The 15,029-nt window shown below is 40.2% G+C and overlaps 1 protein-coding gene across 3 annotated transcripts in view; it reads right to left on the reverse strand.

Moving 5' to 3' along the window:
- Window positions 1–4,343: 4,343 nt before the first annotated feature.
- Window positions 4,344–15,029, reverse strand: part of st6galnac (ST6 (alpha-N-acetyl-neuraminyl-2,3-beta-galactosyl-1,3)-N-acetylgalactosaminide alpha-2,6-sialyltransferase) — a 33,335-nt gene continuing 22,649 nt past the window's right edge. For all 3 annotated transcript variants that reach the window (XM_078278813.1, XM_078278812.1, XM_078278811.1), the window contains exons 6-10: window positions 11,807–11,945; window positions 11,029–11,132; window positions 8,681–8,764; window positions 8,370–8,469; window positions 4,344–7,311 (exon numbers count right to left, since the gene is read on the reverse strand). In XM_078278813.1, the coding sequence (XP_078134939.1) occupies window positions 7,120–7,311; window positions 8,370–8,469; window positions 8,681–8,764; window positions 11,029–11,132; window positions 11,807–11,945 (619 nt within the window). In that variant the 3' untranslated portion in view covers window positions 4,344–7,119. The remainder of the gene's footprint in view (window positions 7,312–8,369; window positions 8,470–8,680; window positions 8,765–11,028; window positions 11,133–11,806; window positions 11,946–15,029) is intronic.

Here is a 15,029-nt window from a genome sequence, read left to right on the forward strand (position 1 = left end):
ACAACTGTGGATATTTATTTCTGAACTTAATTTTTTATTGTAGCTTATTTAGCCGTAACTATTTTATGTTGCAGATAAATATGTAGGCTAATATATATATATATATAGTTACTTAGCAATGAAAACCGAGTCTAAAGCAGCTTGGCCTCTATCACACAGCCACCATTGCTTGCTGTTGCTAGGTTAGAACCCTGTCATCCTCTCAGTAAGCCAAGCTAAGCTAAACTAAGATAGGATAAACTAGGATAAATATTATTGCATTTTCCATTGGATCAGAGTTCTGTCACTTGGCTGCCTGTTCTGCCAATCTTCCCAGCCCTCGTCACATGACCAATTCATGTTTCCATGACGACTATCTAAAATTCTGATTCTGAAAAGGAACCAGCACTGGAATTGTTTTGTTTTTTAAAAAGTGGCAGACTGAGCCTTTAGAAAATGTGTATTGTATTTGGATATGCAGTTTGTTTAAACACAATTTAATAATGAATGTGATCATTTATGCGATGTCTTCTTTAGAAGAATAGAGTTAGATTTTGTTAGAAGAAACAATTAGGTCTCAATAATTGCTGCTGTTGCTAGGTTACGACCCTGTCATTCCATTTTAATGCTTTGAATGCAACTTTTACTGTAAACAGAGGATTTCTACCATAGATATGAAACAGTTGTATATAGCCTATTTTATGTTTTATGTCTCTGAATTCTACACTGTAGTATGACCTTTGCAATGGAATTACGTTGCTAGGCAACAGCCTGGCCCCTTGTTAACTTCCTGTCATATGATGTCATTCACATACACTAACAGGAAATCAACTTGGTCTACATTTACATCGCTACGTTTTGGTTTAAAAACGAATATCTTCTGCTATGTTTCCCCCTCTCATTCCCCCTGCTCTGGTGTTTCCCCCCTCTCATTCCTCCTGCCCCTCTCGTTCCCCCTGCTCTGGTGTTTCCCCCTCTCATTCCTCCTGCTCTGGCGTGTCCCCCTCTCGTTCCCCCTGCTCTGGCGTTTCCCCCTCTCATTCCTCCTGCCCCTCTCGTTCCCCCTGCTCTGGTGTTGTCCCCTCTCATTCCCCCTACTCTGGTGTTGTCCCCTCTCATTCCCCCTGCTCTGGCATTTCCCCCTCTCATTCCCCCTGCTCTGGCGTTTCCCCCTCTCATTCCCCCTGCTCTGGCGTTTCCGAGCCCCTAAACTGGAGACATTTGGAAACACTTCTGACCCGTTTTGGTTTGGAATCTGCGGGGTTGTGTTGCAGTCTCAACGGCCGCAAACGGAGACCTTTGGCAACACCGACACTGACGCCAATTTCCCTCGCCTGATTGGGTCACTACAAGCCCATTGGTCGGTCTTGACTCGGTCTTGACTAGTCCTAGTCTTAGGCCCTGTCTACACGAACACCGGTATTTTTGCAGTTTGGCCGTTTATCCACACGCAAACGCAGTATCAGGTCACTGAAATCGAACCTTTTTGAAAACTCCTGCCAGGGTGAAGATTTTCAGAAACTCTGGTTACAGTGTTGCCATGTAGCCGGTGAAACTGGAGATTTTGGCTTGTGACGTCGGAGTGCGCACTGCTGTCACCTTTGTTTGAAATCACTCACTTGGACTCAACAAAGGTGGACTTGACTACAGCCCCGATTCAATGTATAGGCTATACTTTTCAAGCTCTCCCCCTTGAGGAGGGTAGATCCTAAATCAGATCTGCTAGAATGGTGACGTATGTAGGTTCAGGCATGGGTAGTGAGGATTGGTTAGGGTAAGAATACCAGGGTAAGCCAATCAGAGGCAGAATAAGGCGGGCCATGAGGCACGTCCTGTGAAGTAATCCAAGCTGTTTATATACCTACTGCTGGAGGTGAGTGCTTTTTTTTAACGTTACTCTTTCTGATGTACTGAGCTGTTCTCAACATCAGGGGTCAGCATTTAGTTAGTCTTCATGTCTGAGGGAACAGCAGCACCACTCCCTTTAGGTTTCATAAAGCTGGATCATATGTTGACTTTTTGTGCCATGAATAAAAATGCAGACATTAAAAGCAGCTTTATGTGCTATGTTTGTTTATATTAATCATAAGACTAGGATAGCAGAGCTCAGTATGACTGAAAAAAACACGTCGTTCTGATTTGTATAACAAGGAAAGGAAAGCAGAATCCCACCTGTCTGATAGCACATCTTCATCACACTACTACGCTTGATAAATACGGTCGTTTTTACTACTTTGTGTTATTATGTGTTGTATTTAATTGATCTGGTGACTTTAAGATGCAAATGCACTATAATCACAATGTGAGCAGATGCTGCAGCTGTTAAAAGCAGTCCATGTTGTAATGAAGGAATAAACGCCCACATCTGTTTTTACATAGTGGCAAGAGCCAAAATGAACTTTTCCCAGGATTTTGCAATATAAATCGATACATATAATCTCTTCAGTGTGGAACAAAAAGTATTTTAAGTTAGCTCATGAAGAAGTTTATACAGAATCCACACCTTCAGCATCGTCTAACGGGGACTGTGTCGACGAAAACTGAAAACAAACTGTTGATAAACTCAGGGTTCGCCCCAGTTTATTGTAATCCTGGTGGCCCACCAGGCCTAAGCCACTGGAGAAAAAAATAATTTGAATGTATTTTTATGACGTTTTTTAAACAGTAGGGGGCTCAGCTGTAAACTTAGACGTCATATTTTACATTCCAGTTAGCTTTTAGCACTGACTTAATGTAGAGCCCTATTGAATCTGATTTATAGCTTTTTAAAATTCTGAATTTTGCGATTGCGTCTGTGATTCTGCTATCACAAGGACTATTGGGCTCTACATTAATGCTGCCGTCAGTCTGTGACTGGGCCCAGCCGGGCCCTCGTCGAAAAAAGACACTTGCCGCTTGGGTTTAACAACTTTTCTGGGGGAAATACTGATAAACCCAAATGCAAGGCCTCATCTTGCAGGCGGTTGGCTGCACACTGCCCACTGCAGTATGTAATTGTAGCGTCTTGCTGCCAGACATTTTGGCAACGCTGCAAAGCCTGACTCATGGCTCTTCGGTTACTCCCTAATGCAGCCCCCCACCCTGACCATACCACAGCATGCACATCTGGCTCCGTGTCTCCCTCCACACCTCGCAGAGCTCTTAGACACATCGAAGATGGAGCAGAAACCAAAGAGATGATGTAGCTAATCTGTGCTCCCAGAGTGTTGCTACAGAGAGAGTATGTGAAAGATAGGAGAGGAAAACAGAGAGGCCCTGCATACCAGATCTACCCTCCCTAAAGAATGCTCTTCTCTCTGTTGGTCATAAATTGAGGGCGAGGAACAGTTTGCTAAATGACAAAGAAGAAGAAAAGGTACATTGTTAAAAACAAGGCTACTATATTAATCATTGGCTGTGTCCATGCAGTCAGCCAATGATTAACCCTCGAGGCGAGGATGTTTGCCTTCTAAAATTAGAGAGGAGGTGTAAGCACACAGCTGACATCTGAATACATATGTTCGCTCGAAGGCAGCGCCAAAAAACAGGAACACAAACATACATTCGGGAATGACAAGTCTTGACCTTTTGCAGTGTTTCCTTGCTAGGTCCTGGAAATAATTATGTAATTTAGCACAAATGACAGGGAAAGTAAAGACTAAGATTGGGGACATTTGCTTGGGTTGTGTTGGGGTTATAAGATGATCTCCTGAGGAGCTTCCTTAAAAAGATCTGCTTAACTGAAATAAATCATTTTTTGTTTAGTATTGGAAACTTTATTTTGCATATACAACAAAATGCCTGTAGACAAATTTCTCCAGCAATTGATTTGATTCAATTCATTGAAAGTGTGCCAATTAAACACTCCAAATGATATTACACATTTTGTAATGTAGCTGAATCAACAAGTGTTGTCAATTAATTGTTTTAGGGAATTATAGTTTACACAATGTATTTATAGACATATTTTTAAGTGTTGTAATTGTTGTTCAAGGAAAGTAGTTAGATTTAATGAAGCGCTTGCGTAAAAAAATGAGTAAGTAGAACTAAAAGTGTTGAGTTGGTTCAAATTGTATCAAACGATGCACACAAAATGAAAAAATAGGTTCTCACAAAGCATGGCTTTTAACATTAACTTAATCAACTTAAACAGTTTACATTGGCCAATGGAATAAAAGTTAATTTAACTTTATGTTTCTGAGGCAATGACTTTGAATACTTTTTTAAAGTAAAGCCAACTAATTATATTTTACTTTTAAAGTTCTTTCCAAAAATAAGTTATAATTTACAATTACATATCAGTTTCTGTTAAATTATACAAATCTATGAGACTTATCAGTTTCTGTATTCAACCACAAAAGAATCACAAACCCACTGAGATAAAATCAGTTTAGTTTTATACAGATTTAATAAAAAGGTCTCCCCTTCCCTGGTTGGTTACACTTAGTTGCAATCCAGTATTTCAGATGACCCATCACTTTGTCTTAATATGTATTGATTCAATATTACACCAAAAGTAAATGTTAAATACATACACTCCCTGATTTGTCTTTGGTTGATTTTCTCTTCCCTCCATCTCAGACCTACAGTATGTTGTCTTTGCTGTTAATACAATTAAAAGTATCGGTTTAATCATGTGAGGATGTGATGCCTCAGTCCAGTCTGAGGTGAGTGGCAACAATAAATATGAATGAACTTTGATCGCCACAGCTCAGAGAGGAGTCCGCGTGTGGTGGCTGACGAAGCAGATTCCACAAGAGCGGTCCTCGGCGACCGTGCCGAAATTCAAACGCCATTCAAATGCCACCGTCCTCCTCGTTTGTGTTGTTGTGGAAACGTCCTGAATCACCTTAGAAGTTTCCACCTCAGCCACAATGCTTCATCCAAACTAACTGATTCACATTTAAAAATAAAGGCACTAAAAGTCGAGTAAAGACCACACAGTGTCCTTATCATCACAGTGTGGCACCTTGATAAAAAAAACTTGAAAAGAAAAGTACACTTATGACCATTAAAAAAAAAAGGAAGAATAATGAAAAAAATAAATTAAATCCCTTAAACTAAATACACTTTCAGGTTCCAATATGTGTCACAATGAGCTCTTTAGTCCCAGTCAAACACACACAGACATACACATACACAGAGAACATATATAGTAAATGTCAGAATAGACCTTGGCCACTGCCAGCAGCGCTCTGACTGTCTATTTAGGACGGGGAGACAGGATATTTTAAGCAAGTGGCCAACTCATTTGCAGTCTTGTCCTTTGTCAACACACCATATCGCACGGTAACAAGAAACGACTCTTAACTCAGCCAGATACTGATTGTATGATACGCTCTGAACTCGTCCTCGTAAACACGGTTTTGGTGATTTGCTAAATTTGTAAAAGTATAAATAAAAGAGTAACAACATTTTAAATCACTCTTTAAGTTTGTAGTAGCGTGTAAACACTTTGAAACCTTTAAATGTTGTTGGATGCAACCTTGTCATCTTGCAGTCTCGCTGGCAGCGCTGTGATGCCAAAACACTCGCATAACAAGACAATCTATTAACTATTCAAGTTCAAGCCCAAAGTTTGTTTTTGATCCTCTGCAGTCATTAAAATTAATTGGAGGTGGTAAATGAAATACCCACATCTGTTCAGATAAAAACAAAGCAATAAAATCCCAAAGAATCATTGGAAGTCCTCAGGAGACGTTATCTACTGATAACACTTCCTCCCTTTACTAGAGCAGGGCTGACCAATACGTGTTTCTTTCATTCTCTCTCCTCCTTTGCATCTCTTAAATCCACCCTGAATGGAAAGAACTAAGACACAAGTGAGATAAATGAGTAGTGGTGCAAAGAAACTGACAACGCCCTTCCCTCAGCTGTATTAAGGCACTGCGGTGCTTTTAACTAAAACTTATCTGTCTTTGTGTTGGCGTTCTAACCTCCGGTGGATTTGTGAGGACTATGGTGAACTGCTCCTCAGATCTCTGCAGGGTAAATCCAGACAGCTAGCTAGACTATCTGTCCAATCTGAGTTTTCTGTTGCACGACTAAAACAACTTTTGAACGTACACGCTCCACCAAAACAAATTCCTTCCTGAGACCATTTTGCAGCGGCACCGTGCCACGTCCTTCGCACCGCCGATTGTGATTGGTTTAAAGAAATGCCAATAAACCAGAGCACGTTTTTCTCCCATCCCAGAGTGCTGTGTGGACTCGCCAGACCTTCCTCCGCAGCGCTGTGGAGGAAGGTCTGGCAATGGGAGACTATATTGAGATTACTTATCTAATTTTAGGAAAAAGGTCAAAGATAAAGAACACACCACCATATGCATACGTTGGAGTGAAAGACTCGGAAGTCTGAAGATAGATTGCAACACTGCTGCCCAGCGGTCGGTGGTTAAGCCAACACAAAATAAGCCACTTTCTGCCACAAATCTTTTCATGTTTAGTATTAATTTAAAAATGATAGTGTTACGGAGAACCGATAGTCACATCATAAAACATATCGCGATACTCAAGAGTATCTACTTTTACACCCATATTAAATACTTTTGCTCATCTTCAGCAGTGAAAACGGACTGTGTATAGCTCGTTCTAAATTAGCCAAATCAACTGTATTGGTGTTGATGCAACTGCCAACTTTGTTGACAGAAAATTCCTCTCACTCCAAAATAAAACTGAGGTTGACGTGAATGTTTTTCGCTTATTTGGTTGCTCGTAAACACTGAATTATATGACAAAGCAGCGCTTTCGGTTGTTTCATGCCAACATTAGCATGCTAACATGCTGGTGTTTCGCCGGTGAAATGTTTACCACCTTAGGTTAGCATGTTAGCGTGCAAAAATTTGCTTATTAGCGCTAAACAAAGTAGCACAGGTTGCTGGGAATGCCCTTAAGTTTTGTGGATAACGTAAAGTGTTGGACAAAGTCATAAGGATTCATCCTCTAAGGACATTGCATATTTGTACCAAATTTAATGATGATGCATCCAATGTTTGTAGAATTATTTCAGTCTGAATCAAAGTGGACCACAAACCGAAAAAATCTAATTTAAATTTGTTTTTGCTCAGTTCAGAGTCATTTTGAGCCAAGGAAGGAAAAGTCGTCCATCTGTCTTCCTTTATGACCGTGCTGGTAACTCGTGTGCAGATAGACGGGATGACATCATTTCTGGTTCGACCCAAAGTCCTTGTGCATGTAGAGTCGTATGAGCCCCTCCTGGTGCAGCTGCTGCCACAGAGTCATTTCCATCCGCAGGTCGTGGTTGATGAAGAAGCCCACTCCGTGGTAGGTTGTGTCGTAGTAGTGATCAGAGTAGTTCTTATAGTCTGGGGTCATGAAGCCGTACGCACTCACCTTCATCAACAAAAGACAACACAAAAACTACAGTCAGGATAAAACTTCTGCTGGCTGTCCTCCCCAAAAAACACGCTCCCATAGGTTGTTTGTTCAAGTAGCATTTACGACTCATCTTTATGTTTCTAGTGGCGGCGCCTGGTAAGACACGATGTGAGTCATGCATGTGCAGAACAGCTGCCATCTTTGACAGCTAGCTACGGCAACACCACTTGGACAAACCACATAGTTACCGACGAAACGCGATCGATCGATCGCGTTTCGTCGGTAACTATGTGGTTTGTCGATCGATCGATCGATCGATCGATAGATAGATAGATAGATAGATAGATAGATAGATAGATAGATGTGTGTCAAAGATGGCGACCGTTCTACACATGTACAAATCACATCGTGTAGGGACTCCTATTGTGTGTTGACACTGCCCTCTAGTGGCCGTAGTAATTACGACAGAAGCAAAGCAGGAAGTAATGTGACAAAGTACAAGAGCGGCAAGTTCCCTGTAATTCAAAATCGCAACTGACTTTCTCTGTTTAAGGGCGGAAAACACTGTGGGTTGTATTAAGGGGTAAAAATCAAGGACCCATATCATCATATGGTTTGGAGGACTTGTTGAAATTCTGTCATCCAATTACCTAAAAATCTAAACAGATTTCATTTTATAACCTCATATGTTGTGTTTTGACTCGTCTCACTCAGCTAAAATCATTTTCATCTTATTTTCATTCCCTGCCCAGATACAGCAGGTTGAAAAAAAGGTTGACAGTGACGACATGCTTTGAATCTGAGGCAATCTGTGGGCGATCAGATAAATAAATAAGTAGAATAACAATCAATTGGGCATGAGACAAAGACCGTTGCATATTTACTCAACTGTGGTTTGAATTAGTCACTGGCAGCGCATAATAAAGCTAAACTTTATCAGGGATACATGCATTTACAGGGCCAACTGCTTAGAGTCAAAACATTCTCATGCTATCAGGCAAGTGCAGCCTTGTCCCAGAGTAAATACACAGATGACTGACAGCAACATGCAGTACAGTTACAAGGAATTCTACCTGGTCGCAAGTATGCAGTGCAGCCAACAGCATCACAGCGCCTGTTGACGGACGGTAAATGTCCTTATATTTGGTTTTCAGAGCTTTAGAACGAAGAAATCTGAAACAAAACCAGAATAAGTGGTTAAAAGTCACACACACACACACACACACACACACACACACACACCCCCCCCGTGTGGGAACTTCCCACCGCAGCTCACTCTGGTTTCAGCCCTCAGCTTCGTCTCTTTTAATCTCATTTCCAACTATGTGAAATGTGAGCCCTGCTTTCATTCCGTCCACCTGCTCCGCGCTCATAATTCGCTCACCTGTTTCGGAGGTAACGGATGAAATCGGGGTGGTACATCTTTAGCTTTTCTGCTGACACGTCCTGTCCAAAGTACTTGGATGGACTGTGGAACAAAATGTGACATTATTACAACAATACACACAACGAACCCACACTTACAAAAACAAAACAAAACGTTTATCAGAAAATAAGTGCTGTGCAATAACACATTCAATCTGAAAGTTATGGTTTCCTGTACATGAATTAGTTAGCACAGTAACTCCTTTCTCTAGAAAGCCACAAGAGTTGCGAAACTTGACAGGGTGTGAATACGGAAGTGGTAGAGATTAAGACAGTTCTGTGGGTGAAACAACGGCACTAACCCCTGGCCTGCCATTTCAACTAGTTTACGGGAGTGTACAGTTCAGGGAAATATGAATGCCTGCACCAGATTTTACTACAATCATCCCATAGTTGTTGAAACATGTCACTCTAAACCAGGGTTCTGCAACATTTTTAAGCCAAGGACCCCTTAACTAAAGGCGAGACGGAGAAGGGACCCTCTACTACATATTGTACAAAATTAAGTTGCATATTAAACTGGGCCTACAATAACGTGTAGGGAATACTAAGCTATTAAAATAATTGTTGGCATGATTTCATAAATCATGTTTTAAATGTTAAACATACATGTGGCACAGTGAATCCTTAGGATTAACTGTATCTGTTGATGGCTATCTTAGTGACTACATTACCTATAGGCAAGTAAGCCTATCACTAATGTTTTAACACGTCTTAACACTAATCCAACATATGATTAGCGAATATAAATCAGCCTATTAGTGAAAAAAATACATTAGTGATAGGCTTACTGGCCTATAGGTAAAGTAGTCATGTATGTGTAACATTAAAACATGATTTATTAAATCATGCCAACAATTAATTTGAATAGCTTAGTATTCTATGCACTAAAGAGGTATAAAGGCTTCAGGCTGCCCCACACGTTACTGTAGGCTCAGTTTAATATGCAACTCAATTTTATACAATATATGTAGTAGGGGGTCCCTGCTCTGTCTCTCTTTCGATTAAGTGGTCCTTGGTTAAAAAAAAACATTGAAGACCCCTGATCTAGAGGAAAAGTCAGGGGATCACCACAGTTAATTTGTTCATCCTCTGGGGATCATGAATGTCTGCACGAAATGTCACGGCATCCATAAATGGCATAGGACCAAAATAATAATCTGTGATCTGCTGCTACGTTAGGATGCAGCCAGACCTCTCAGGTGATCTGGGACAGCTCAGAGTCAGAACTAAACGCAGGAGAAGCAGCGTTCCCAGAAAACTGCAGGTCTTGCTGCAACTCTCAGTTCTTTTACATCGAGGCTGAAGACCTCTCTCTTTCTCCTTTTTCTGAGTAATTGTTCATTTCCTACACTGCACTGTAGCTTTTATTCTTGTATTTCATACCTGGCATATTGTATCTTAGCTGTTTTTGTATTCTCTTTAACAAATGTTGAATGTAAAGCACTCTGAATTACCTTGTTGCTGTAATGTGTTATATAAATAAAGCGGCCTTGCCATCCAATATTTGTTGAGATATTGTCACGTCCAGTGTCAAGTTTCTGTGTTTAGCTGGTTTCATGTTTTCTGTTGGTTTTCCATTTTCTGTTTTATTTTGTAGTCTCTCTATTCTCTTATGTGTTACACCTGTTCCTAGCCCTTGTGTCACCCGTCTGTTTCCTCATTACCTCTTGTATTTAGTCTCTGTGTTTCCTTGGTGTCTTGACGGATCATTATTCTGTTTTGTTCTGTTTTCTGTCATGCCTGTTCGTGTCGTGCTCCTGTGGTTTTTCTTCCTGGCCTGTTTGTTTTTGGTATGACTTTTTGTTCTAGTTTGTGTTAATAAATTCTGAACTCTGAACTGCATTTGGGTCCAAGCCTCGCTACTTTCCCTGTGACAAATATTACATATTAGGTCCAAATTCCTCCATGCAATACCGTGAATACTGTGTATTTAACCTTTCAGTCTGCATACAAAAAAATATATACATACAAAATAACTGTAGTATTAAAAACAAGAAGCTGAATTGGTTGAATGAGGAATTTGCAAAGAATATATAGTACAGTATATGCAAAGGGCGTAACTTTGGGTTTAACATTGGGGGGGTTGATACAGTATAGAGTCAGGCTCTTATTGAACTGTCCCCTTTTCCTGCTCTAACACCGCAAATGTCCCCGCTGTGGGACTAATACATTTTATATCTTATCTAACAAGCTGTGAAATGTTTTAAGATGTATGTAGTCCATAGCTCACTATATAAGAATAAAGATTAAAAACATAACATTGCAAAAATTGCATGGTTACTACAGCATGCAAGTGTTGCTCACTCTATGCCTTTCTCAGGTCCTTGCTTCACCGGAATGTGTGTCACTGCAGCCTTCATCAGCAGGTAATCACGGTCGTGATCTGGCAGGAACACATAGCGCGTTTCCTGTTGGAGAGCAGCAGAGTGTGATGTGACTTTTAAATCGATCCGGCTCATTTGTATTTCTTTAAACCAAAAGCGACGCTGGCTCTGCTAAATAGTCTCGGGAAGGAACTTATTTTGGTGGAACATTTGAAAAAAACATTTTGTAAAGGATCAGTTCCTGTACAACGGCAAGACAATTAATTATTTTAGCCCCAACTAAAAATGGAAAAGTTTTCAGAAATATGGGTTTTTCTCAACCAAATTGCCCAAAAATAAACGTGAATGGTTCCATATAACGCTCTTTGCAAGTAAAATGAATGATTACTACTTTTATTGAATTTGAAAATGGTTTCACAACAGCATCCTGACTAAACTTAGACATATAGCAGCCTGCTATTATCCATCAACATACAGTATGTTCCTTAACTTTTAGTCAAAATAATTAAGAAATTCAGCTTTTTTTCACTCAAAACTTTGGTAAAATTTCATATAAATGAGGTTTATTGACTGTATTGTATTAAATGAATCGCCAAGTATTTTCGATTCATCGCTTTGAGTCATTTTTTATGAAAAAAAGTAAAACTTCTGATTCCAGCTTGTTAAATGTGAATATGTTCTAGTTTCTTCTCTCCTCTATGACTAATCGACTGTAAAAGTAATCATAAGATGCAGACTTTTATATTTTTGGTCCTTACTTTAGACCAAGGTGGTCCTTTAAAGCCGGCGTGAGCGTAGCTCCTCATGGAGTTCATCAGTGTGTTGGCGGAGAAGGTGTAGTGGGTGGTCCGAGACCCCACGTCCTGCTCAAAGCCCTTAATGATTGCCCCATTGCTCCTGGAGATCACAAGTGTCCACAAACAGATGAAAACACACAAACACAACGACAGAACAACATTGACATTCTGATAGTATTCCCTTTAATCTGTCAGTTGATGCAGCAAACATACATTTGTCTGACTGAAGCAGCTCTTCACAACCCCGAACCTAAACTCTCCGTCTCATACAGAATTTTATTTAAGACATTATGAGGCATTTGAGATCAGATTCTACCCAACCATTGTAGAAATATTTTATTAACAAAATGTGCCCGTTGTAAAAGAGCTGTGTTGGTTATTGAGGAAGTGGTTAAAAGTACTCTGGGTGACCTCTGATGCACAGAAAATTAAGCTTAAGTCACAAAAATAGTTGTCTAGTAGTCTAAAAAACAAGAAGACACCCCCTATTAGGATAGGATAAAAGCTTGAGGGAGAGAACAGATTGGAGCTCATAAATCAGACAAGATCTTGGTGGGCCAGTTCTGACTTGATGTCTGTTGCTAGGGAAACTTAGATGCTGTTTGTGAACCCACAATTGTGTTGTAACTCTTATGCTGGACTCAGTAAACTTTGCTGAACTGAACTCTTCGTCTCAGATTGATCCTTGTGTTCTGGTCAACTTTCGATGAAAGAAGGCGCAGGAATTAATTAAAGGTTTTGGTCATTTCTTCGCCGTTTTCCTCGCTTTTTGCTCACGTTTCTCTATAGAGCCCCCCCACAGCTTCGGAATAGATATTTGGCAGCTCCTATATTTACTCGTGTCTGACTCCTCTCTCGGTCAGTCTGCCGTTTCCTCTTCCTCTGTTCCTCCGACAATGCTTTCCTAGCTTTCTGCTTCTTTTTAGCCGGCTCAGCCATGACGATAGTGTGAAAAACTCCATCACTACCTTGTTAGCCGGTTCCTGAATGGGCGTATGTGTGCAGTGCCGTGAAGCAATTGGTTACATTGCGAGACCTGATATCATGCGATACTTCCTGATGCTGAGGCCGGCGGCTCGCCGGGCAAAAATTGCAAGGGTGGTTTTTCCGCTCACAGGCGCTAGGGGGAAGCAAGACGACCACCATTCAACCCGAGAAAAGTCATATAACCATTCCAGTGACTCCGAAGCTGTTCAGTTAAGGTAAATTAAGCTAAAATAAACTGCATAGTTCCCCTTTAATAGACAATGGACAAATTCCGCCTACACCATCTGACGTATAGAGCCTTGCATGGTCAGGCACCTGTTTATATCTCGGACCTGCTCCATCCGTACACTACTAACCCTCAGTCTTCTGACCAGGGATTACTGGAGGTGCCACGCACTCGTTTCAAAACTAAAGGTAACCGTTGCTTTGAAGTGGTGGATCCGACCCTGTGGAACGCTCTTCCTATTGTCTAACGTTCTGCAGTCTTGGTTGATGCTTAAAGCAGCTGAATACGCACTTGTTTAACCCTCTGAGGTCTAAGGGCATTTTCACATATCTTCTAAAATTCCCCTTTTTAAGGTATTTGCATATAACTGATCCCCGTGTGTTCCATATCAAAATGTTCAGAACAAACTCAGCTTTCTGTAGAGTGATGCCCAAATCTGTCCCAGAGCAACGTGTAAAGAGATACGCTGAAACGCTGACGTTCGCATTATAAAATTCCTCAAATCTCTTTTCAAAACAAACCATAACTTATGATGTGTTGTACATATTGTTTTGGTGCTTGAAATGAGTTTACCAAAGTCTTATAAAAAGGTTATATATGATTTAAAATAGTAGATAAATGTCTGAAATGAAAATTTGTAATATCGCTTTTTGAGTAGTTTTGTGAGTCTTTCGTCCTCAGAAGGTTAAACTCGCTTTTGTCTCATGTTTGTAACTCTGGGTTTTTAAGTCTTAATCATTTACAGTTATGTTCAGAATAATAGCAGTGTGTTTAAAAAAAAAGTGAATAATGCTCAAAATCCTTAGAATAGCTTTTAATTCCATAATATCAATGCATTATGAACACTGCACATTCAAGACCAAAATTGATCAAGTTTGTGTTATACCTTTACATAAAGTGAAGAAAAAGTAATATTAGGCTGTTCAAAAAAAATAGCAGTATTTGCATTTTTCTTTACAAACTCAAACTTTTACTGTATGAACTGAAAAATGTCTCAAGGGTTTGCTTTACTTTGAATCGCTCCACTAATATTTAGTTGCATAACCATTATTTCTGAGAACTGCTTCACATCTGTGTTGCATGGAGTCGACCAACTTCCAGCCCAGGACAATTCCTCTGCATTACTGGGTTTGGCCTCAGAAACAGCATTTTTGATGTCACCCCACAAGTTTTCTATAGGATTGAGGTCTGGGGATTGGGCTGGCCACTCCATAACATCAATCTTGTTCAATTGGAACCAAGACTTTGCTCACTTACTGGTGTGTTTTGGGTCATTGTCTTGTTGAAAGACCCATTTCAAAGGCATTTTGGCTATTCTTCCATCCATTTGAATGGTAGTTGACCGTTTTTTTCCCACGTCGTTCAGGCTTTGGATGCTATTTCAAGGTATTAGAAATAGTTTGGGCTGAGCAGCTTATCATTTTCTGCACTTCTTTATACGTTTTCCCCTCTCCAATCAACTTTTTAATCAAAGTCCGCTGTCCCTCAGAGCAATGTCTGGAACGACCCATTTTGCTGAGTATTTCAGTGTGAAATGCACTATAACCAGCATGCACAATATTTGCATCCTTCCTTAAATATGGGCCATAACTGACACCTGTTTCTTCACAGAATCAATCACCTCACTAACTGAACACAACACTGCTATTATTTTGAACATGCCCCTTTCAATTACAGATTCAATTACCCAGAATGAGCAGCATGCATGTCATGACTGTTGGGTCTGTTGGTTTTCTATGACTCTACAACACTTACTAGTAAATTATTTGCCATGTAGAAATATCACTTCTACCAAAACATTTGATTAATGAGGTTAGTGATGTTGGACTGCTATTATTTTGAACACAACTGTATATCCATTGGTATTGCATTTCTTTTTTACTTGCTCATTTTCTGTTTGGGTTATACTGTAGTTTAACAGTTTAATCAACTTATTATATTAGTATTATAATTGAGGAATTTCAAGCAGCA

This window comes from Sander vitreus, chromosome 21, assembly GCF_031162955.1.
Source record: "Sander vitreus isolate 19-12246 chromosome 21, sanVit1, whole genome shotgun sequence".
Taxonomy (NCBI): Eukaryota; Metazoa; Chordata; class Actinopteri; order Perciformes; family Percidae; genus Sander; species Sander vitreus.